General features: G+C 41.3%; 2 protein-coding genes across 5 annotated transcripts in view; both read left to right on the forward strand.

Moving 5' to 3' along the window:
• Positions 1-13,880, forward strand: part of LEMD3 (LEM domain containing 3) — a 52,377-nt gene extending 38,497 nt beyond the window's left edge. Inside the window, exons 10-13 of one of the 2 annotated variants that reach the window (XM_030478770.1) lie at positions 6,424-6,505; positions 10,881-10,986; positions 11,077-11,155; positions 11,679-13,880. In XM_030478770.1, the coding sequence (XP_030334630.1) occupies positions 6,424-6,505; positions 10,881-10,986; positions 11,077-11,155; positions 11,679-11,842 (431 nt within the window). In that variant the 3' untranslated portion in view covers positions 11,843-13,880. The other variant, XM_030478771.1, reaches the window with a different exon arrangement.
• A 678-nt stretch (positions 13,881-14,558) lies between these two features.
• MSRB3 (methionine sulfoxide reductase B3) overlaps positions 14,559-22,899 on the forward strand; it is an 83,874-nt gene continuing 75,533 nt past the window's right edge. For 2 of the 3 annotated variants that reach the window (XM_030480327.1, XM_030480328.1), the window contains exon 1: positions 14,887-15,099. In XM_030480327.1, coding sequence (XP_030336187.1) covers positions 14,887-15,099 — 213 coding nt within the window. Of the gene's footprint in view, positions 14,610-14,886; positions 15,100-22,899 lie in introns of those variants that run through there. The other variant, XM_030480329.1, reaches the window with a different exon arrangement.

The raw sequence follows: 22,899 nt of genomic DNA on the forward strand, positions 1-22,899 counted from the left end.
TTGGCTTATTTTGATGTTGAGGGAGGAGAGAGTGTTTGCTTCTCTAGTTCAAATTAAAATTGGATGTTATCAAGGTTGTACTATGTGTTATTTCTGTGGCATTGAATGAGATGCTGAAACTAGCCTAGTTAAAACACAGATTTTCTGCCTTTCTTAGTCCCACTTAAAATAAAAATTGCCACTGGCAAGTAATTGCACTCTCATCTATGTTCTTCTGGAGTATTCTAATTTTGGTCTTAGTTTAACTAATGCAAGTAGTGTTAGGCTCCCTTCTTTTGCTTTTTATCGGTATGCATTTTTATTTGTGAGAAACAATGTTTTTATTTTCCTGTAAAAGAGGGTACAGTTTGAAGTACCTCCTTCCAGTGTGATTATTTCCTTTCCAAAGACGGACAGAAAGAGCTTCTTTGTGGCCTGGAACACTTACGCTGTAGCAAGCTTGATCACCTGAGTAAAAGTACTGCTAATGTTTTGGTTTTGTCCCAGGCCACTTGCATGTTTTCATGAGTTCTATGTATGCTTTCAGCCCTTGGGTCTTTTTGCTTTTCTGTAAGTTTAAAGTAAAACCGAACAATGCTGTCTGTCAACTTGAAAAGCCAAATATTTTGAGTTATTTGCAGATACTTGGCATGTTGTATGATGAGGGTCTTAGTAGTCTTGGACCCGTTTCTTACTTGTCTGTAGCAAAATGTTATGTTGCATTATATACTTCTCAAAGTCATGCTACTGGTTTTAGCATTATGTTGCTCATTTTAAATCATTAATTGGAGATGAAGGCTCCTTTTTAAAATACCTTGTAAATACTACTGTAGGCTTGAGGTTCTGCAGTAATTGTCTTACAGTAATAGTAACGTGGCATTGTGCTGTGACAACTGTGTTACATGATTTCAGTTTCTGAAAATGTTAGTAAGATGTGAATAGTAACTTTATTACAAAAGTTGCAGAGCTTTTTCATTCTGAGACATTCTCCATTAGGGATGTGCAAGGGCTTCAGGTGCAGTGCGGAAGTGGTGGGTTTCAACAGCTGCCTCTGTTCCAGCTCTGTAATACTGTCATGATAGATTTTCAAATGCTTAAATTGAACATAGCTTCTGCAAGCTAGGTACATTATAAAGCCAAGTCTTCTATGAAGTTTATTGTTCAATACAGGCTGTGAAACATGACACTCCAGTTCTGGAATTTCTCATTTACTGCTCATTTGCTCCCAGTTTTTCTTGTTTTGTTTGATTGCAGTATAAATCACTCCATAACATGCTGTCCTTCTGTTAGAAGTCAGACTGGATTTTCCTTGGTTTGGAAGACTTTTCAGTGTGTGATAGCTCAGGTCATGCTTGGCTACATGTTTTGCTCTCGGCAAAACAGTGGTTTCCAAAACTTCCTAGAAAGACAGCTCCTGTAGTAACTACTATTAGGTACCATCTGAATTTGAGCATCTGATACCTACTGTAGATTATTGTGAATGTGGACAGAATAATGTACCTCTCAGCTGTGGCTTTTAGCTGTATGTTGCCTAGAGTATGTACTTAAGACTGTAAGCTTTCTGTTGAATAGAATATATTAAGATCTATCGTATTTCAGTTCTTTTAATAGCAACTTCCCTAGCTTGCTTTTTATGTTTGTAGTTCAGCAAATATCTTTGAAGAACTGAAATTGCATACTTTAGCTCTAATAGAGGGGCACAGACATAGGGGCGGCTGAAATGGCATAGGTCATGTGGATTTTGTACATCTTGGTAGTCAGCAGGCAAAGGCAATTTTCACATGCAAAGAGTCTTTCTATTTTGTGTTCCTTGTTTTCATATGACAGTTAGAAATAGTTCCACTGTTTAAGTCTTATACTTTTTCCACAGCTGTTTCTTTCCTGATGTTAGGAATTTTGTATGTATGTGCCACTTCCTTCATTTTTTTTTTTTGAAGTCTAAATCAATGTTCACGTCCTTCAGTTTTGGTGTTTGAATATAGAACTTCAGAAATCTAAATACTCTTCAAGACTGCTAGGGCCTGAACAAACTCAGTACCTGTAAAATCAGACTGAATTCTTGGGTTTGAATCTTGTGAATAAATTTCAAGGTCACAGGTTTTTTGACGTGAGATCTGGTAGTGCTCTGTGGCAGATCACAATACAATTGAAGAAGAAAGCCTTCTTGACCTGTCGGTGTGTACTAGGATAGGTAGATGATAGCATGCATTTTAAGTATAGGACCCACAGCATACATGAAGATATAGGCTCTACTGTCTGTTAACATCTAGAGTTTGGGCATCACTGTGGCATTTTGTCCAGTATTTCAGGAGGCATCCTATGTCTTGACAGAGGGTTTGGGATTTGGTTTTTTCTAACTGGGTCAGCATAAAGTCTGGTGCACTTCCTTTGAAATGCTACCTACTGGATACAGTAGGTGTATCTGTCAAAAAAAAGAGGTAGGACGATGGACAAATGTGAGTGTTTTGAAGCAGCTGACAGGATAATTGTCAATTGAAAAACAATCTTGATCATGCTAAAGTGTAATTAAATCAATGGAAGAGAAAACAAATGTGTTCAGTTTGCTTTTGAAAGAACAGATACTACTGTCCTATCATGCCTCTGATAACTGGAGCACTAAAGAAAAATAAATAGGCAGAACTCCAACATAGCTAAGGTTAACAGCAATAGCTAAAGTTCCTTGACAGCTCTGGAGATGAGATAAAGAGGTTCTCTGAAGTACTTCATCTAGGGTGATATTTCATCCTGCAGCATGGAAGATAACCTGTTACCTTGTGTGAATGACACCCCTCCTCTCTGGCTTGTAGGAATATAATCCTTTCTCTTTGTAACAAAAAAAAAAAAGGGGGGGGGGGGAGAGGCAAACCCAAAACAATAATAACACCCCCCCCAAAACAAACAACAAACAAACAAAATCAAAAAACAAAACCAACAAAAAACCACAAACAAACAAAAAAATACCACACACACACCACCCCCCCCAAACAACAATAAAACCCCCCAACAACCTAAACCAACTCTGTTAACTATTGCAAGAAAATTCTGGTTTTTCTGGTGGTTGTAAAATGCTGTGTCCATCCCATGCGGGTCTTCTATAGCTGAACTTAACTGTATTAAAGCCCAGGTCAACTACGCTCTTCTCTCTTAACATTTAATAGTGTTTTTATTTCAGTATATTTCCTGTTTACTGAAGAACCTGGTGTTGTGTGAAAGTGCATAACTGCAACATTTTCAACTAAATGTTTTATCTTTTTGTTCTTGGCTTTGGTAAGAGGGGTTAGTACATAATAAAGTACAGTGATGTGTGGCTTAATATGAATAAATCTGTTCTTGAGAAATATGGTTACCTACATTTGATGCAAGTCTTCAACCTTTTCTGGTGCATCAGATCCACATCTAAAGATCTTTTGGGCTGTCTAATAACCCATTGTGGTGATACTGGGGAATCCCTTTAGCAGTAATAGAGTAATAATTCAAGAGGTATAGAAAGTTATACTACAGTTTCTTAGCTGCTCATTTTGAAGCCTCCGCAAGAGCCACTTCCATCATAGACATATTCCAGTCACAGTGATAAAAAGCTTGAAAGCACATGCTTTTAACTGCTGCTGTTCTTTGAATCTGGAACGATAGAGTCATCTCCAGTTTAAGATAATAAACTAAAGTACATTATGATTGAAATACAGAGTGATTTCCTTTTCTTGAAGGTGCTCGCTAGTCCCCAAGGTGCATTTATGAAAGTCCTAAAAATTTTATTGTTGGTGACTTGTTGCAAAATCATGCTTCTGCTTTCCTATTTCATCTCCACCTTTTCACCCTCATCTTGGAAATCTTGCTCTTGAGACCTGTTAGGAAAAGACATGGCTGGTAAGGTGCTTAGTTAATTATGGTCTAGCTTAGACTGTTGTCCCACAAGAACATCTGCTTATGCCCTTATTGTGAGGAGAATATTTTGTATGCTCCACACCAGTGTAATTTTTCAAATAATCGGTATTGAAATCTGAATAGGTTTGTCTCTTAAACTTGCTTTTTTTGGGGAGAGGGGGAGAATTGTTACAGATGTGCAATGAAGCTGAAGAGACACCTGTTAATTATGGTATTTTGAATTTTGCTGTGTAGGTACAGCATTACTTTAAACTTGTCTTGTTTCTTCCTTAGCCTCCCCTTGTGGTCCCAGTTCTGGTATACATTTTAATGCTTATTCCTGTGCTAGCATTAATTTTGTGCCTTACTCATTTCTGTGGCCATTTTTTTCTGCCATACATAAAAAGCTCCATCTGAGTTGCAAAACTTTCTCTTAATTTACCCTGACTTCAACACATTTTTGAGAAAAAGCAGAATTCATCTTTATTTTTGTATGCTGCGCTGCCCTGGGCACACTTGCTCTACTAGTATAATGTTCCATTAAGTTGGTAGTGGATTAGTTTTGTGCTGGTGGTATGCTCTGGCTGAAGTCATCTCTGCAAGCACCTGAGATCTTATAAACAGGATACCAAGGTTATTAGAAATTGGATCAGGCAAAGCTCAGTGATGTAGCTGGAATTCATAAACAGCTTGCAGAATGTTGATCCTCTGGGCCTAGAGTCTCTGCAGATAACCTCCCCATTCTTTTTATCCTTGGGTTAAAACCATGTGCTGAATAAACCTAGCTATTAATAATCAGCACATAATTTCCTCAACCCCACACCTTTTCAGGTCCAGGTCCATGACTAGGCTATCCCAGATCACCTTCTCCAGCATGGTGTGGTGCCCCAGTGTACAGTATGCTGGTGACATTTCACCTCCCTTGATCTGCTGGAGTCAACCAACATGAGTAAGGTAAGTCCATTTGTTTTTCAATGTTGCTTAGTTCTGTAAAGTTTTTATTGTATACCCTATGTATAAATTTTAATGAAGGGCAAAAAACTTTACAAAACCATGTGCTATTGAAAAAGGACTTAAACATTAGGGAGCTCAAAGATAAATGCAGTGTCACCAACATATTTAGAAAGCTATTCATTCCCAAGGAAAACCAGGCAGTTGTTACAGGTATTGCTGACTTGGGCTCTGTGTATATTCTAATAAGTTACCCAAATACCTAAAAATGTTCTTCTGGTAGGTTCCGTATTAGATTTGGAGGTCACCTTTTCTAATTTTTAGTTGGTAATTGTACTTCTTTTTTTCCCTTTGGATATTTACATAAGGAGCGAGTTTGTCTATGCTGTATCTGCAGGCAGTGAATTTTCTCTTGGTTAGTGCTTGTCTATCACATGCCGGGTCTTCCACATGACTGAATTTCTTGTACATGACATGATTTTTGTTCTGGTGATGTACAGAAGAGCATTCGTGTATTTTGGACATGCTTGCAAGATTTTATTTTAAAAGGTCAGCAGTAAGAAGGACAGACTTGTAGCAGCATCTGTCCAAAAGTGAGACTTCTAACGCTTCCAGTGTAACATCTTGAATGTCAAACTTTTCCAATGTAGGGATTGCAAAGGAGAAGCAAGAGCATCGTTTTGGAACATCATTTTTCTTATTGAGGTTTTTAATCTTATGTTTAAACTCTTGAGTCTGTTCATCTCAAGTCTTCAAAGGAAAACTTCCTTCAAACCTTGGAAGTTGTTTTACCAGGTTATCCCTTTCCATTTCTGTTGCTGCTTTGTTGGCCCTTCTCAAGGCATGCAACTACCTTATCTGTATCTGAAGGGCTCCTTTATTCGTTGTCTTGTGATGCAGGCTGTTGCAACTCCTATAAGTAGAAGACTTCAGAGAAGTTTGTTTTAGAACTTCAGAATGTATTTCGTGGGATTGTTCGGCTTTGAAAGCGTTACTGTTATTTGTAACTTCCCTTTTTCTTCTTACATCTGTTCTATCATCTGTGTTTCACTTCAGATTTCTGCAAGCTTTTGATCACGTGTGTAGAGCATTTAGGGTTACAAAAGTTCCATCCTTGTAGAGTGCTCTTTGACAGCTGTTACTGCAATACAGATGCAATACAAGATCCACCTAAGCGTTACCCTATTTCTTAGTCAGATGGGCAGTAAATTGCCCCAGACGTGGAAGAAATGAAAATTCATCAGGCAGTTAAAACTGAATGGTTAACCTGTAGCTCTAAAAATTTGCTCCAGATGTTAAGCCTATCTGTATTTTCATGGTGATATAATGCAAATACTTTCTCTTCAACTATTACTGAGGTGCTTTCATGTACTGTGGCCTGGACGTAAGAGAGTGCATTATCTTTTTAAATGTAGAAGTTGTAAATCCAAAAACGTCAGTTATGTATGGTGCCTTTTCTTCAGCGCAGTAGAAGACTGTGGGAAACTTAATTTGCTTGAAGGCTTTTCATATATGAAGGAAAGTATTCTTTTGAGCAAAACCAGAAAGGTATTAATGTCTAAAGTTGACACTTGTTAACTAGATGGTATTATAACTGTCAATAAATACTATTAAATTTGTTTTCCTTTGTAGCATTTCATCTAGATAGAAGAAATTCACCACCAAACAGCTTGACACCATGTCTAAAGATTCGCAATATGTTTGATCCAGTTATGTAAGTAAATCCAGTTATCTATTTGTATTTCTGTATTCATTTCAAAGGGTCTATGTCTGGGAGGGGTTTGGAAGGAGGGAGTAAATATAAATACCCTAAAAGAAGCAAATAGGTTATACAAAAAAAACCAACCCCAAACAAATCTTTCTCCTAATATCTATGAGGTGTCTTTCATCCTTCTTTGTCTTGCTTTGTGTCTTTGGGTCACTTCTTGAAGTCTGGCATTTAGTCAAACCGCTGGGAGCAACGACTGATCTTTCTCCATTAGTTCATTTTGTAAATGTTCAGTTATACCTGCTGACAGGGGAGATTCATGTGGCCTAACAACAGACTGTAAGTTTCTGAAGTATTGCTAAGTATTCTGGAGTATGTGGACTGTAATACGAGCTTACACAGTTTGCATTTAAAAGGCTGAATTTAAATAATTTATTACTTTATGGGAGTGTGGCCGCCTGGTTTTGAAGCAAATGGATTTTTGTAGTGGGAGAGTTTCAGAAAAAACAAACTAGTGCAGAGTACTGGCATCTAATGCTCAGCTGTAATTCGAAGTATGTACCATGTATGACTAAGTAACAAGCCTTGTTTCATGTGCCAAGAGTTAAAGAAGAATAATTTTTTTGTAGTCTTTTAAAGCTTCATCCACTCACTATCCTGTGATATCCCTATTGGCTGTGGACTAGATCATGTTAGGAGTTGGGGACTAACACATAGGTTGTGCCAGCTAATCATTTCTAATCTTTGAAGCCTGGTTTGTCCAGTGCAAGGAGATAGAGGGACTCAACTCCTCTGAAATAATTTTCCTCCCTGTTACAATTATATAAGGGAAAAATGAAGATGCTGTACTTGTCTTACAAAGTGAAAGTGAGAAGCTCATTGGGACTGAAGAATATGAGAAGTTGAGTGGAAAATAAAAGCTATTGCTAAGAATAGGGAGTAACAGGAATAGGGAGGGGGGACAAGTGATTGCAATGTTCGCATGTATTTCTTCAGCACTTTCACTTCTGTTTCTAGCCACACTTAATTACTTTAGTTCCTTGCCTTATTAACTGGAAAGCTGATGGCTAATTTAGCTGAGGACAGTGTTATCCCTAGCACAGAGACGTACACTAAAAACTTTTCCTCAATGGCTTTAAGACTTAATGCCTGTCATGGGCAGAGACCCCACCTGTGGCTTCTTTCATAACTTCCAGGTTGCACTAGCGTGAGCAAGACTGAAATTTTAGGCATTGTACTGGAGGCAGACTGACCCTCCTGTAGGAGGATGAAATAAAAGATGAGATTTGCTGAGAATTCTGGGTGAGATTAACGTCCTTATTGTCCTTGCTACAAAGGGGACTTCATGAGCTATATTGGTTAGTCTGAGTAGTACTGGAATAAATCCATTCCTGACACTTCACTGTAATACTTATTGGCATGCTGGATTGGTTACCTTCTTGTTTCAAAATGTTAGCTGTTTGCAATGTCTGTTGTTAGTGGAACTAGTAACTGAGATGTTATTTTTGTCAGGGCAGTCTCACTTTACAGGCTTTATCTTTGCTGTGAACTTCGGTGTTTTTCAGTACTGATGCAGTCTATGCCCAGCAAGTGCATTAAAAAAAAGAAACATTATAGATTAGGATTTGTTCTCTTTTGACACTTCTCTGTAGTGTCTATGTCCAGTTAGCTATTTTGAAGCTTCTAGTATCACTTTTTGTAGACCTTTTCTTTTGGAAGTTGACCTAGCTCCATTATTGGACTGCTGAATTACAGTTGTAGTGGGATACATTGTCCAATTCCATATTGCACGCACTAGCCCATTCCTCTTGCATGAGCTGTCTTGCAGAGGACTGCTGCTTAAGGAAGTACTTTTATCACACTCTTGGAGTAATCTTTAAAAAAACAAACAAAACCCATAACTAAATGAACACAAAACCCCACTACGCAAAACCCTCAGTGCAAGACAGACCATTTTATTCAATTGCTTGTGTCAAAAAGGAAGGAGGTTTATATTCTTGTCCCAGATCTGGAAGGAATGAATGCCATCACTGACGACCTGAAACACAGAATGTGCCAGCGTATCTGATTAGATTGACAAGTACCATTTTGACATTTGCCACAGGGGCAAGCTATGTTTAACAAAATCAGTTTTTACCTGCTATTTAAGTCAAGCTATTGTATACTATCAGTAAATGACTAAGCACTTTTCAACAATATGCCAATAGCTGGTAAAAGCAGCCATCCATAATAGAGGTCTTTTCTCTTGACCTGAGAATCATCTGGGGAATATACCAGTTAATTTGTATTTATCAATGCTAACAGAGTAAATCATCTTTCTGCTGCCAGAAGTCAGAAAATTTACCTGGCAGTTACGAACCCTCAGGCCACAGCAGCAGACGTAAGTTTGAGTGTATGTTCTAGGCATTTACTATGACACACACAAACCTGTTTTTTAAAATACAAGTCTAAGCACCATTTGGATAAGCCCATTTTAGTGTTTCTGCATCTACCACTTAAGTTTTTTACTAAAGAATGGTTCATAAAGCATGGGTGGCATTCTTGCAAGACTCATTGACAGCTAATGGAGCATACATGTGCAGGATCAGGGAAGGGCAAGTCATTCATTATGGGAGATCCCAGTTAGGTGATAACTCATGATGTTTCATGCCCCAGGTCTGCAAAACACCCAGAAGCGAACTAGACTGAGAATGCCCTTCTGCTTGATTTGCAAACAGGAAATGAGCACTTGGGGGCAATGCAGTGACTTCAGTGTTTCGGAAGAATACACAGCAAAGACAATTGCCCACCCTTAACAATATGATCTCTTCTTACTGTAGCTGGCTTGCTGCTGATGACAGCATGCTTCTCAAGAAAATGTGGACATGAGTCCTGGGCTGGGAGGGAATCACAGAATCGTTTGGGTTGGAGGGGACCTTTAAAGGTCCTGGGTTTTGCAACTTGGAATGACTTCATTTCCATAACATCCTGTGCACAGCAAGTTATTTAGAAAATACTGTTGTTTACACAGTTAGAGAAGGGGAAGGAGACTTGTATAATCCCTTCATTTTAAGATATCTATTAAAAAGACAACACTTTTTTCTTCTAACCTGAGTAGGAATCATCTTCTAACTTTTGTAGGGTTTTAAATTGTTTCCCACTGGGAAGTTTCTCTCCCACTAGGACCTTCATTTGGATCTTCTTTGCACCGTTGTGTCCCTTTTCCATGTTTTGCTTGTTATATATGATCTGCCTTTGTAAGGGGCATCAACTGGAAAGTCTGATCCTCTGACCAATCAAAGTCAAATGACAGAAAAAAATCCAACATTCCTTATTGCCAGAGTCCCTCACGTGTTGTGTTAGTGTCCTGCTTGACAGATTCAAGTAACATCCCATACTAATTAACCTCCCTATGTACATTCCATCCCCCACCACATTGTTTTTCATGAATAAGGAGGAAAAAAGATTAAATATTTCAGGAATTTTTAGCGTTATGTAGAGAAAATTCTTTAAAACTACCCAAAGCTCTTGATAGTATTACTGAAAGAATAAGTTAATTGTTTTTTGTATAAAGACTATTCAGGCAGGCTTAAAGGTGTATTAAGGCTGTTGAAATTGTTTTTTCTCTGCTTGGATTTATTAGGACCAGATATTTCCTGCAGTACTTTCACAAAAATACATTGACTTGTGTCTTTTGTAATGATGTACCTGAAGATTGATCAGTCTTGACAATAAAATATCTTTTCTTGTGAAAAGCCCCCAAAATTGGCATCTGATTTTAATAACTTCTATTTTTGGATTGTCTAGATTGACATATTCTATCAGTACCTTATGGGACAAATGCACTTTGGTGCTTTGTTTGGGATAGTCAATAGCTATTTCAGTGATGAACAGTGCCTGAATAGCTAAAAAGCTCCTTCAGACCACTGAAGCCTGACACATCATGTTGCTTCTGTGACTGCTGGTAAAGGTGATACAGTAAAGGGGCAGAGGCCTTTATGCCATTGCCTTCCTCTGCTCTTTTTCCACTGCAGTAGGAACAGCCTAGGAGTGGCCTTCTTCTTGGAACAACAAGCCTGTCCAGGCAGGTTATGGGAAGATGAGTTTAAGACTGCTTGCAGTTTCACATAGGAAGGTGATGGCAGGCTGCTGGAAGGGAAGGACAACCTCCCTGCCAAAATACAGATTACTCCTTTTGATTCTTAGGGTTGAATCTTCTGAAAGTGGTCTGTAGGACCCAGTGTACTGAATATTCAATAGCTAAAGTACTAAATCTGTCCCAAAGGCATTTAACAGAAAATGATACAAGTTACAGAGAAACCAAACTCAGTGGGAAAGGTTGAGGTCGTTGTGAATGTTTAAAACCAGATGTGCTTAATTAAACCTTTCATTGTTTGCATAGGGAAATAGGTGATCAGTGGCATCTAGCAATTCAAGAAGCAATCTTGGAGAAATGCAGTGATAATGATGGAATTGTTCACATTGCTGTTGACAAGAATTCACGTGAGGTTAGTGTCTTCTGAGTACAATGTTAATGTTTCGTTTATCCCTGTCTGTTGGACTTCAAAAAACCCAACCCCCTCTCTTTCTTGATGCAGGGTTGTGTATATGTCAAGTGTCTCTCTCCAGAATACGCTGGAAAGGCTTTCAAGGCGTTACATGGCTCTTGGTTTGATGGTAAGGAATGGGGGTTTGTAACAAAACATGGGTGGGAATGACAGAAGATGGGTGCAGTTGGAATTCTTTTAAATGGTGAAATGTTTTATATCTAAGGTATTGAGCTGTAACAAAACCTGGATCTTTTTAGTAGTCATCGCCTAGTAAACTAATTTCAGTGTAATGATGTGTTTGTGTGGTGTTATATATATGGGTTCAGACTTAAACAGGGGAAGTTTAGATTAGATATAAGGAAGAAGTTCTTCACTGTGAGGAGGGTGGTGAGGCACTGGAATGGGTTGCCCAAGGAAGTTGTCGATGCTCCATCCCTGGTAGTGTTCAAGGCCAGGTTGGACAGAGCCTTGGGCGACAGGGTTTAGTGCAAGGTGTCCCTGCCCATGGCAGGGGGATTGGAACTAGATGATCTTAAGGTCCTTTCCAACCCGTAACTATTCTATGATCCTATGATTCTATTACATCCTGAAGCAACATGTAATAATACTGAACTGGAAGGTTTCTCTTTTCGTATTTCTTTGCCTCGTAGGAAAGCTGGTAACGGTAAAATACCTGCGACTAGATCGGTATCATCATCGTTTTCCCCAGGCTCTTACTTGTAACACTCCACTGAAGCCATCAAACAAACACATGAACTCTATGTCACATCTGCGTCTTCGGACAGGCACAACTAATTCTCAGGGAGGTTCCTGAGAAGACTTTCTACAACTTCTAGGACTGTTACTTGCAACAGGAATTTTCCTGTTTGGCTGCCGTCTTCCTTTTTTAGTGCTTTTTGTATGTAATACTTTAATGAATTAAATAAAAGTTTGAACGTTCCAGAAATCTTGTTTCCAAAGGGACTTAGCAATGAGGCAGTAATACTGAGCTGACAAAAAGAAAAAGAATTGCTTCAGGACGTTTTCCGGGGCTATAGTAAACCAATGCATTTAAGTTTTGCATGAGGAATACCGACTTCATTATACATTTGCAGATGTGGTGACTGTATTTTTGCACCAAGAAGTGTTTTTGATAATACAACAGCATGGAGAAAAGATGACTTCCTGTATTTCCATAGTTTTGTGTGAAATAATCTTGTGGGTATTTTGTAACAACCAACCTACAGTTCCTGATGGTGAATAAGTTAAATTTTCTTTTTCAGTCAATATTAGGGTTTTTTTGTTGCTGTATAAGAATCTTTTTCTGCAGCTAAGGGATGGGGAAAGTTAATCTGGCATTAGTGGTTGCATATAAGTGTGAGGGAAGACGAACCGAATGCAGATGTACTAGGTTTTGTATATAAATGTAAATGCTGGTGGTGGCAAAAATGGTTGTGTTCCGTGAGGATGTCTGCATTGAAGCAGTGAATAAGCTTCCTATTTTATTCAAAACCTAATGTTTTACATGGTTTTGGCTGTATCACGACAAGAGGCCAAATACCTTAAAGTGTTAGATACAGGTTAAATATCTTTTATAGGTTTTATATTAAAATACCTGACTATGATTTTGTGTGAAAGGTCTGATACCAATTGTAATGAATTCAAATTTGTGAGCAATAAAGAAGCAATTGGCAGATACTGGAAAAATATTTTGTGAAAAGCTGTATTTATTATTACAATTGCCAGGGCTGTGACAAAATACCGTTGGGAGTGACTTTCCCAATACGTGATGTCTTGTTTTAATGAACCAGTTATACCTATTCAAATTTCAAAAGGTACATACTTCCTTGCAACAATTTTGGCTGATGCAAACTAGAATTCTGGCTGCCAGTAAATCTTGTGATTCCAAGCTTGTAAATTTACTAACATTGACCTGGAAGTACAAAATTGTTGCTGAGAAGCATAGTTGCAAATCTAAGATTATTGGCTTTACTAATCCCCACTCCTACAACAGTTTTACCTAATTATCCAGCTGAATATCCTGTAGGAGGTGAGACTGGAAGCACACCAGTCCCACAAACTTTACTGAAACTCACTTTACTTTGTAGATACGATGGATTTGCAGCATGAACTTGCACAAATAATGCACGTTTTTCTTATGGTTAAGTAAACATGATGCACACTATTCTGCAACAGAAAATCCTCTTGTGCCTTACCTTTGTGCTTTTGTGGGCACCATGTTTATTATTGGAGAGTTTGTTAACTGAAAAAAGATTTTAAATCCTATCCTCAGTTTTATGTCTCAGATGCTAATGAATGAGTATATATAATATATAATCAGCCATGCAGAATCCTACTTACCAAGGACAAGTACATATTTTTGATGGGTAAGTAGATTGTGCCAGGACTGGTAGATTTTGATGAGTTTTATTATATACATATATGTATAATATACATGTATATGTATTATATATATGTATATAAACTAATTTTGTTGTATTTGATGTGCATCATAGTGATCTGTTAACCTGACCTTAGTGACCCCATCTTGTGACCTGTTGCAAGAGTGAATGTAAAAATAGTTGTGGCATTTTAAAAGGTCGCCTCGATGCAAATGCATCTATCTTGCTTCTTAAAATATATTTCTTGTAAACACTGTACATTTTATTATTGTAATATGTACTATTATGCAGCTTATTTTACCTTAAACTGTTAAGTTGACCAATCTCCCTTCCTGCAAGACAGAGGGGAATGTGTATAATAACTGAACATTTGAGGAAATTCAGATGTTTGTTGTAACTTGTCACCCTGTCCTGTAAAAACAAACAAAAAACCAAACCAAACTCGAATTAAAGGTTTATTAGGGGTTTTTATATGTGTCTCTCACCTTCTAGATACTTTGATGTCTCTCTGCCTTGGGTACTTTTTTCACCTGGTGGTCAGGGGAGGGCATGAATTCATTGCAAACACCTAATTTTTAATGTTTGTTAGGATACGAAGCTGAACAGGTGCTGCTGCGAGCTGAACTCATCACTGAACTTCACTTAAATGTCTGTCAGCTTGAACTTTGTCTGGATTTTGTACATAAGGAGCGCAGAGGCGTTACCTTGATCTTGAAGTCCAGCGGTGGCCATGCTGTCAGACCCCTTAAATGACTGAGGGGGGAAGAGTCTTAGTGTTGTGTATTCAGCTTATTTCTTGTATTTTGAAATAGAAAAAGTCCTCAAGGGCATTTTGATAGACGAGCAGAAAAAACAGCTTTTTTTCCTGTCATTACGTTTATACTATGCTGTTCTAAACTTGTATTGAAGGGTTGGAGGGTAGGAAAACCGAAGAAGGGCGGTTTAAGTGCATGATTTATGTGTGTTTGCCCAGCTCCTTTTTAGCTCTCTCTGGGCAGGGGAGTGGCGGGGGGGGGTGGTGGGGCGATTTTGCTGTAGTTCTACCCCTCACCCCGGTTTTTTTCCTGTCTCAATGCCCCTGCCCGCCAACTTGGAGCAGTGTCTCGGCCTGCGGCCGCCAGTGGGAGCCGTGGGCCGGAGCCGTCGCGCCCCGCAGAGCGGCGGTTGCCCGAGCGCGACACGCCGGCGGCCGCCGCGCAGGTAGGTCGGGGCCGCGGCCCGGCTGCCTCCGCTCGGAACGGGGGTCCCGGGGCCGTGCGCCCTGCTCCGCCCCAGCCCCTTCCGAGCGGCTGGAGAACTGCTCTCTCGGAGGCGCACTCTTCACACTAAAGGGCAGCGGCTCCGGGCGGGCGGCAGTGGCGAGGCGGGACGGGGGTCCCGGCCCCCACCGCCGGCTGCCCGGGCGCAGGCCGGCCCCTGCGGCGCGGCGGCCGCCTCCCGCTGTGGCGGGCCGTGCGGCGGGTGCCGCGCCGGCTCCATGTTCATATTTGGCGTTGGCCGCCGGTGCCCAGGAATTTCCCGTCATGCTCCCCGGGCGGCGGGCCCGTCACCGCGGTCCCGGGGGCGGGGGGGCTGGGGCCGATCGCTCGCTCGCTCGCTCGCTCCCTCGGGCCTCTCCTCATGCGCGCTGTGCCGCCGCTGCTCCTCTCCGCGCTCTGCCTGGCGCTGGCGGCCGCCGCAGGAGCCGCAGGTAGGAGCCGCGCCGCCGCGGCTGACAGCCGGACCCCCGCCGGGCGCCCCGGGGAAGGGGAGGGCGGGCGGGCCGGGGGCTGCAGCGGGGCGAGGGGAGGAGCGGCCCCGGCGGCGCGGGGGGTCGGGCCGCACCTGACGCGGCTGTGGCGGAGCGTGACGGGGCGGGCGGGGAGAGGGTCCCCGCCGAGGGGCGCCCCGGGGCCTGCCCGCGGCGGGGAGCGCGGGGCCGGGTCGGTCCCCGTTTCGTGGAGCGGGCCCCTGTCGGGGGTTGCCCGGCTGCGCCGCTGTGGAGCGCCGGTGGCCGCCGCAGCGCCTGAGCCCGCAGCACCCGGCTCCCGGTGTCCCTGGGTGTAGGTGCCGCTTCTGACTCAGAAGGGGGGTAGATCGTTTCTGGGGTGCAGCAGCACAGCCGGCGGGGCGAAGCGGCGGTTCACCGGGTGCGCAGTTAGTTCGGCTCTGCTACGGTCGCCTGCTCCAGGAATTGTGCTTCGTTGGTCAAAAAAGGAGCTTAAACTTCACATGCGCGTTCAGAATTCGGTCGTGTTTTTATAAGGGAGCTCGGGGCGCTCACTGTGTTTGTTTTGTGTTCCGCTACCGACAAATACAGCCGATGTAAAGAATATTTTATTTCTTGCTGTTACCTTTCCAAGCTTTACTTGGGTATAGAAATGACACTTGGTTAAGCTTCCTGTAATATTTGACAAGTTTGCTGTAAGTGCTGGCTTTTCTGCTTGAGCTGAAATTCCAGTCATCGTCCCTTCAGAATAAATGTGTAGTGATCTTAAACAGGGATAACTGTGTGTTGAAAATACCAAGTCTAACGACAGATGCCTACAGATAAGGCTAGATGCCCGCTGTTCTCTAGTGATAAACATCTGATCTCTGTAAGAGTTCTGACCTTAAGGATGGCTTTTAGGAAAGCATAGAGCCTTACATTGCTTTATATAACATTCTATACGTTATACTTTTATTTCTTTCTCCTTCGAGCTTGTTGGTACTGGAATGGTTCTGAAGCTGCACTCTCTTTGAAATGCAGATGTCAGAATGAGGTATCTGCAAGAGGCAGATCCTTTGTCTTACCCATGCGGCTTGTTTATGGCAGGCGGTCTGTAAGTGGAAGAGCCAGCTCCACTCCTGCTCTGGCGCAGTGCCGTTCAGCTGAACCCAGTGTTTGATGCTTAGAATTCACCCCGGTGATGTTCTTGCCCTTGCTGAATTGGCATGAGTGCTTGCTGTCTTATTTGCCAGTGATTCCCAACTTTTTATTGCGCTGCTGCATGCCTTTGCAGTTTGTCATGATTCCTTGTCTGCCAAATTTGGTTGGTAACGGTGCCCTTTAAGTCTGATTCTGGAAGTAGTTTCCATGTGGCTTGTCATCTTAATCAGACGTCTGCTCATAGTTTGTAAGAGAATCGCCTGCCTTGCTGTACACATGGCTTATTTTAGAACAGTGTTTCTTAATTGTCTTTTAAAATTTATGCAGGGAATTAAATATGGTGAATAGCTTAACCAACAGTTGCTAAATGATCCTAGAATTCTGAGATGAAAGAAGATTATTCTGTTTTAAATAAAGTCCTACACTGATTTCTCAAAACCACTAAAGTTAGTGGAGTGAAGCCATGTATAGTTCAGTCCAGAATGTGGTTGGTTGGTCCTCTTCCTGCCTGACGTTTCTTGGATCTTTATAATACACATTTGAAAATGTTTTTTAGGAGGAAAAAAGAATTTTATTTTCTCCCCAAAAGCACAATCTTTAAAAACAGTGCCTTTGTGTATGGGGTAATGTTTCTATATTCGGTTGCAAAGCCATATAAAGCAGTTGATCCTAGACAAAAATAAAATCTTTTGACTGAATGACCTTGCTTATTTTTCCAAGTGGTGGCGTTTAAATGCCCTCACAGGGGTTTGGATAATACACATTTTTATGTTTGTACATACTGTAAGAATTCCCAACAGCTGTTGGTTAAGGGAAACTTCCACATGAGGAAGGTATTTGGTCCTTTGCCCTGATATTTATGAAGGTACGGGAGGATCTTGTTTACCTACTCACACTTTGTCAGCTTTGTAAGATGATACTTGTTTCTGTATCATTGGAGGTCCAGCCTATTTATTACATTAGAAACGCGAGAAAATGAAATTTCCCTTTTAGAGGGATTGTTAAAGGTTCCTTTGTTATTTATTTTAAAAGCTGGGGGAACAGGAGGGAGAAGGGGGAGAAAAGAGATGGCTCTGTTAAGGATTTAATCTTCTCAGCCAGAAGGTTAAGAAGTCTGCTGGTCTGCATCAGACTGGCATCACTACAAGCCGCCGATGCAGCACAGCCATCCAATTTTGAGGTAGCTCTGTTGAGCTGCAGAATTCAAGTGAGTGTGTCCTCATTACAGAGCAACTCTTAGGCTCTGTAGAGCGCAGCATTGTATTAGTCATAGGTTGGGAAGATGAACGTCCTTCCCCCTTTCTATTCTTTTTTTTTCATTAGAAGCTGCAGTTTCATAGTGCCCAGACTATGAACTTAAGCTCTGGAGGCTTTAGTTGCTGGGAAAGCGGGATAAACCATCAGCCTAATTATAGCTTGGTCTAGCTCTGATTTGTTTGGTTCCTCTAGCCAAAAGACTCCCAGAAAAACGGACCCTCAAATTCCTGGGGTATTTGTGACGGTGTGTTTAGGAATTACTATAGAATAAAGTCGGGTATGGATTTATCTTTCCCGAAGTAACTCTTAAGTTTGTATGCTTATTTTGGAACAGACTCCAGGGCTAGCTGGAAGAAGGGTGTTTCTTGCTCTGGAATAATCATGTCCATACATGGAGTTATTTAGAGGCTACTTTCTTTACACAAGTGAGAGGTCTTTAAAACAAAACAGCAAAAAACTTGCCAGCTTTGGGGGCATTTTCTTTTTAGTGTCTCAGAGAAAGAAGTGGCTACAGGTTAACTTTCCCTTCCCTCACTCTTGTTGCTTCTGTGGGATTGTATTATTATCTTTGGATGCTTCATTTGCCTCAGAAAGATCTTAGGTTCTCAGTGAGCTATTAATATGTACTAGCTAAAAAAACCCAAAACAACACAAAACTAAAGATTGAAGTCCTCCTTCGTGGAAATTTGTGAATGTATAACCAACTAGCAATGTTTTAAAAGTAGCTTCCAACCAACCGCTTAAGAAAAGGAAAGGAGCACATACTTCATCATTAACTTATACCAGAAGATGAAGAATGTCAGTCTGGGTTTTAATGGGGATTTTTGTGTCCTTAATCTGTGAAGATGGTGATCCTTATGTTTTGTCTGAAAATAGGGTAGAAGGAATTCTTTAGGAACGCCACTTATGGTGAGGTAACTGGAAATTATAATTTATCTGCTTAGCTCCAGCCTTCTGGTTCTCATTTAGCAACCTCAGTTCCAATAGCATTATCTGAAAACCACACAATCTAGCAACTGGAACCGGGGATAAAGAGGCTTTTCTCAGTAAGGACTTTAAGACCTGAGGAATTGAATGATACTAGCCCAAAGCAGGCTAGAACAACGCTGAAACTTAATAGGCGCTAACACAGTTTTGCTGTCTTCACCGACTTAAGTTATAGTTTAGCATTGTTTTGTAACATGATTAATAGCATAAGTACTTCTTTATTTAGGCTGAGCCCTGGAAGTGATCTTTCCACTAAGTTTGGGATTTAAACATGATTCAGCTTCTGAGTGTTGCACAGAGTCCAAGGACGGGTCTTCTGCAGAGCTCCCCGGTTCACTCTTTCAGTAGCATCAGAACGCTGGGATTAATGATTTATTTGGAATCTGGGCAGCACCTTAGCAAAATGTACATAGCGTGCTAACACGTTGTTGTGTTGGGAAGTGTTACCACATCCAAGAGATCTTAAAAGTGCATGGCATTTAGAAGTATTTCCCCAGGGGTTTCTTTGACTCTGTTCTTTCAAAGAGGGGCAACGCCTTTGTGTTTCACCTGATGGAAAACAAATCCCTGCTACCAGGCAATAACAATAGTGCTCATGGAAAGTAGCTGCCAAATGCCACCGCTTTCACTCCGACTGCACAATGAAAATGGAAAAAAAAAAGTAAAATCAACACAAGGAACCTTAGCAGCTTCCTGGGGATGTGATCTGTGCCAGTCCCGGCGAAAAGAAAACAGCACAGAAAATGTTTGGTCTGGCTGAGGGATTGCCCTGTTCTTGTTCCTCTCTGCACACACAGAGAGTATAGGTGATCTTAACCATTCTGAGGACCCGTCTGGATGTCCCTTTCAGTTCACGCAGCCAGTGTTTGACAGCACAGAGTCTGGCCTTGGGCTTCCTGTGGCAGGTTCAAGAGCAAGTGTTGGTTTGATGTAAACTTGCTGTACTTGCTCAAATCAGCTAAGAAAAATGGTTAACTTTGCCCAAGCAGGCTTTGCCACCCAGGTCAGATTGTCACCATCCTGCTGCTGGGTGGAAGCTTGATGTTAAACATAAACCCAATGCAGATCCCTCCTTATGTGTCCTGATGACAAGCAGTCACAGCTTACACCTAGTGCAAGTCGGATTTGCACTAGTGAGTGATCCAGCAGTGCACAGATTCAGTGTCTTCATGATGCTGAAACCAAGGCTTGCAGATCAGATTAGTTGTCTTCTGCTTCGTCACACCAACAGCACTGCCAGTAGCCATAGCACGAGTTGGAGGGAGAGAAGGGAGTAAGATGGGAACAGATGCCTAGGCTGCGAGCTCAGGGACAGGCAGGAAAGCTGAGGTGAGTGAGCCAGGTCTGTGAAGTTAAAGCCCCAAGATGGAAATTCAGAAACTCCACAAATAGTGATTTGGGTTTTCTGTAGCTTTATCATCTTTTATTTCAAGTGGCTGCAGAAAAAGAAAATCAGCCCTTTTGGTCAGAGCCTTAGTATTTAACTGCTTGCTGTGGGAAGTGTAGTTTTAGACTGTATCTTCATTTTTTCCTATTTGTTTTTTTCAAGATTTAAATTAGTGTTTCATTACGTCTTCTATATATACAGTGAAAAAATACCCTGTGCTGACAACACACCTTGTAATATCTCTTTTCATAAGAGAAACCAAATTGTCAGTGTACATACTTGTCCTATGTGTTCTTGCTTTTACTTAAAAGCAAGCACACATAAGGAACAAGATCTCCACCAACTTGTGTAGCGCATTAGTGGCTCCTTCAGGAAGGAACCCATCAGAAGCTGCTGGTTTCTATCTTCCATTAGAATCTGGCATCGCTCATCCCAAACCACAAGGCAGCTTTGAACTCGCCTCTGAACTTGAGAGGTGCTGGACTGTACCAAACTATTTTAGCAGTTGTTGAACCATGCTGGGAAAGATTACAAAAGATAGTTTGCAAGACCCTAAGACTCTGCCCGTGAAGTCTTTTAAAATGTGAAATCCAGTAGCTGTCTGGGGATAAACAAGCCTTTTTTTGTTGCTCCTTTACAGATGAATTACAGAGTAGTACATTTTTATCTAATGACAGTCAAGTAATAACTGTGACAGTAATATAGGCAGTGTAATAGCTGAGTGATGTAATGCTATTTAAGACAAGATGCAGGTTTGCGGAGCATTATCCCATCTCCGCAGTCACTCTTGTAGACTAAACAAACCAAGTTCTGAAAAAATTTTTGAGGGAATTTGGTTTTCTGAACCACTCTTTTCTTTGTTCCTCCTCTGCACTTTCCTCAATTGCCTCTGTCCTACGCCCCCAACCAGCAGGGTATTCCAGCTGTTACCTCGCTGCTCCTGAGGGGAGCAGACTTCCTCCCCAGCCCCTCCTGAGCTATTCTGTTTGACCCTTCTTTTTTTTAATAAACTCCAGATTGTCATTTGTCTTTTTTTTTTTTTTCTTTTAATGGTTTCACACTTGGCTCAATTTCTTGTCACTGTAACCTTGACATCCTTTTCTGCAGTACTGCTTTTGGTTTGATATTCCTTTTGGTTTTGTGTGTTTGAGGATTTCCTTTAAAGTCCAAATGTGATTCTTTGTACTTGGTTGTATTGACTTCTATTTTACTGATTTTTGACCATTTATTCACTTTATTAAGGACATCCTGAGTTCTGTTGAGTTCTTTAGAGTGCATCATGCTCCTTGTGGGTTGGTGTGTCTGCAGTTTTAGTCAGACCACTTGCTGGGATTCGACCCTAGTCAGTAGAAGTGCTGGATGAGTGTGTTTTTTCAAGCAGCGCTGCACCCATGTTACAGGACCTTGATCCAGAAGGAAGGTGCTTTTCCAGCTTTCTCTGTCAGAAAGTATTTTATATTTGAAATCTGTTGGATTTACTGCTTTCCTCCTGCCTGTAGAATAGAAGGAAGGAAGGAAAATGCATTTGTTGATGGGGTGAGATTTAGGCAAGTCCTTCTTGGCAGCTTATTGGTTTTCCAAGTTTCAGTTGCCTGTTTATGGATTGTTTAGAAACTTGTTTTAAAAGCTTTCTGGGTGCTGAAGGTAGGCTATGGCTGTGCAGTTCACCAATTGCTCTTTTCCCCTTTTTTAGAAATTGACATTGTCGTCTTACTACCGAGCTTTCAGAAAAGGAAAAGCCTTTCAAAAGTCCTCCAAGGTGCCTGCTCTTTGCTGAATGATTGCCCCAGCTTGTTTCCCAAATGCTGTAGGATAAATTTCCTAACCTGTCAGATGAGGAGCAGCTGCAGACAAAGGTTGCAGACACACAAGATAGCTCCATCATCTCACTCACGAGATGATGAATCACTCATGAATATAGTGGTTCAGAATTAGTGCACTAATTTCAGTCTCATATTTATCCAGCTAACACACCTGAATTGAGTTCCTAAGCGTGAGAAGGAAAGCTTGACAGGTTTTGGTAAGTTCTCTCTCTCAAAAAAAAGCAGCTTCTGCAGCTTCATTGACAAGATAGTTCACTACAGAGGTAAGTGACTGATGCTCCACTGGCAACTTGTGTGCACAGGAAGGTCAATGCAACAGATTTCAGTGATTCAAAATCAGTCACTGCAGCTGCTTCAGGTGATAACCTCTGTTTCTTAAAAAATCCCTCAAATATACTGCCATGGAAGGTCATCTAGGTAGTGAACCTATTTCCAGTGTGTTGCTTGCTTTGTATTGAGTTACAAATAGTGAGATTTGCAGATGAGCTTAACTCAGCTTATGGTTTATTATAGAATCACAGAATGGTTTGCGTTGCAAGGAACCTTCAAGCTCATCCAGTTCCAACCCCCTGCCATGGGCAGGGACACCTTCCACCAGACCAGGTTGCTCCAAGCCCCATCCAGCCTGGAGTTGAACACTGCCAGGGATGGGGCAGCCACAGCTTCTCTGGGCAACCTGTGCCAGTGTGTCACCACCCTCATAGTGATGAACTTCTTCCTAATGTCTAATCTAAATCTACCCTCTTCTAGTTTAAAACCATTCCCCCTTGTCCTATCCCTGCATGCCCTTGTATTATTTTCTTATTTGTTTTGTCTAGCAACTACATAAGATTTCCAAACATCTAGATAACTTTTATCTGTCAATATCTATGTAAGTACACATATAAGTGTAAGAGAATGAGAATCTTTCTCTACATATATACCAACGCTACAAAAATAACCTACCGAACAAACATACCAGAATTCCAACCAGTAATTATTGTTTAGAAAAACCACAAAGTGGGCAGACATAGTGCTGGTACGTCCCTTGTTGTTTCAGTTGGAGAAAGGGTGTTGAAGGTTGCACGCTCAGCACTGGGATGCACTGTAGTGAACTGTGGGAGGAGAGCGGTCCTGTGCTGGGACTGAGGATGCTGTGGGGCATGGCTGAGTCTCTGAGGAATGCCTGAGTGAAATGTCAGCACCAAG

Source organism: Strigops habroptila, chromosome 3 (assembly GCF_004027225.2).
Source record: "Strigops habroptila isolate Jane chromosome 3, bStrHab1.2.pri, whole genome shotgun sequence".
In the NCBI taxonomy this organism is placed as follows: Eukaryota; Metazoa; Chordata; class Aves; order Psittaciformes; family Psittacidae; genus Strigops; species Strigops habroptila.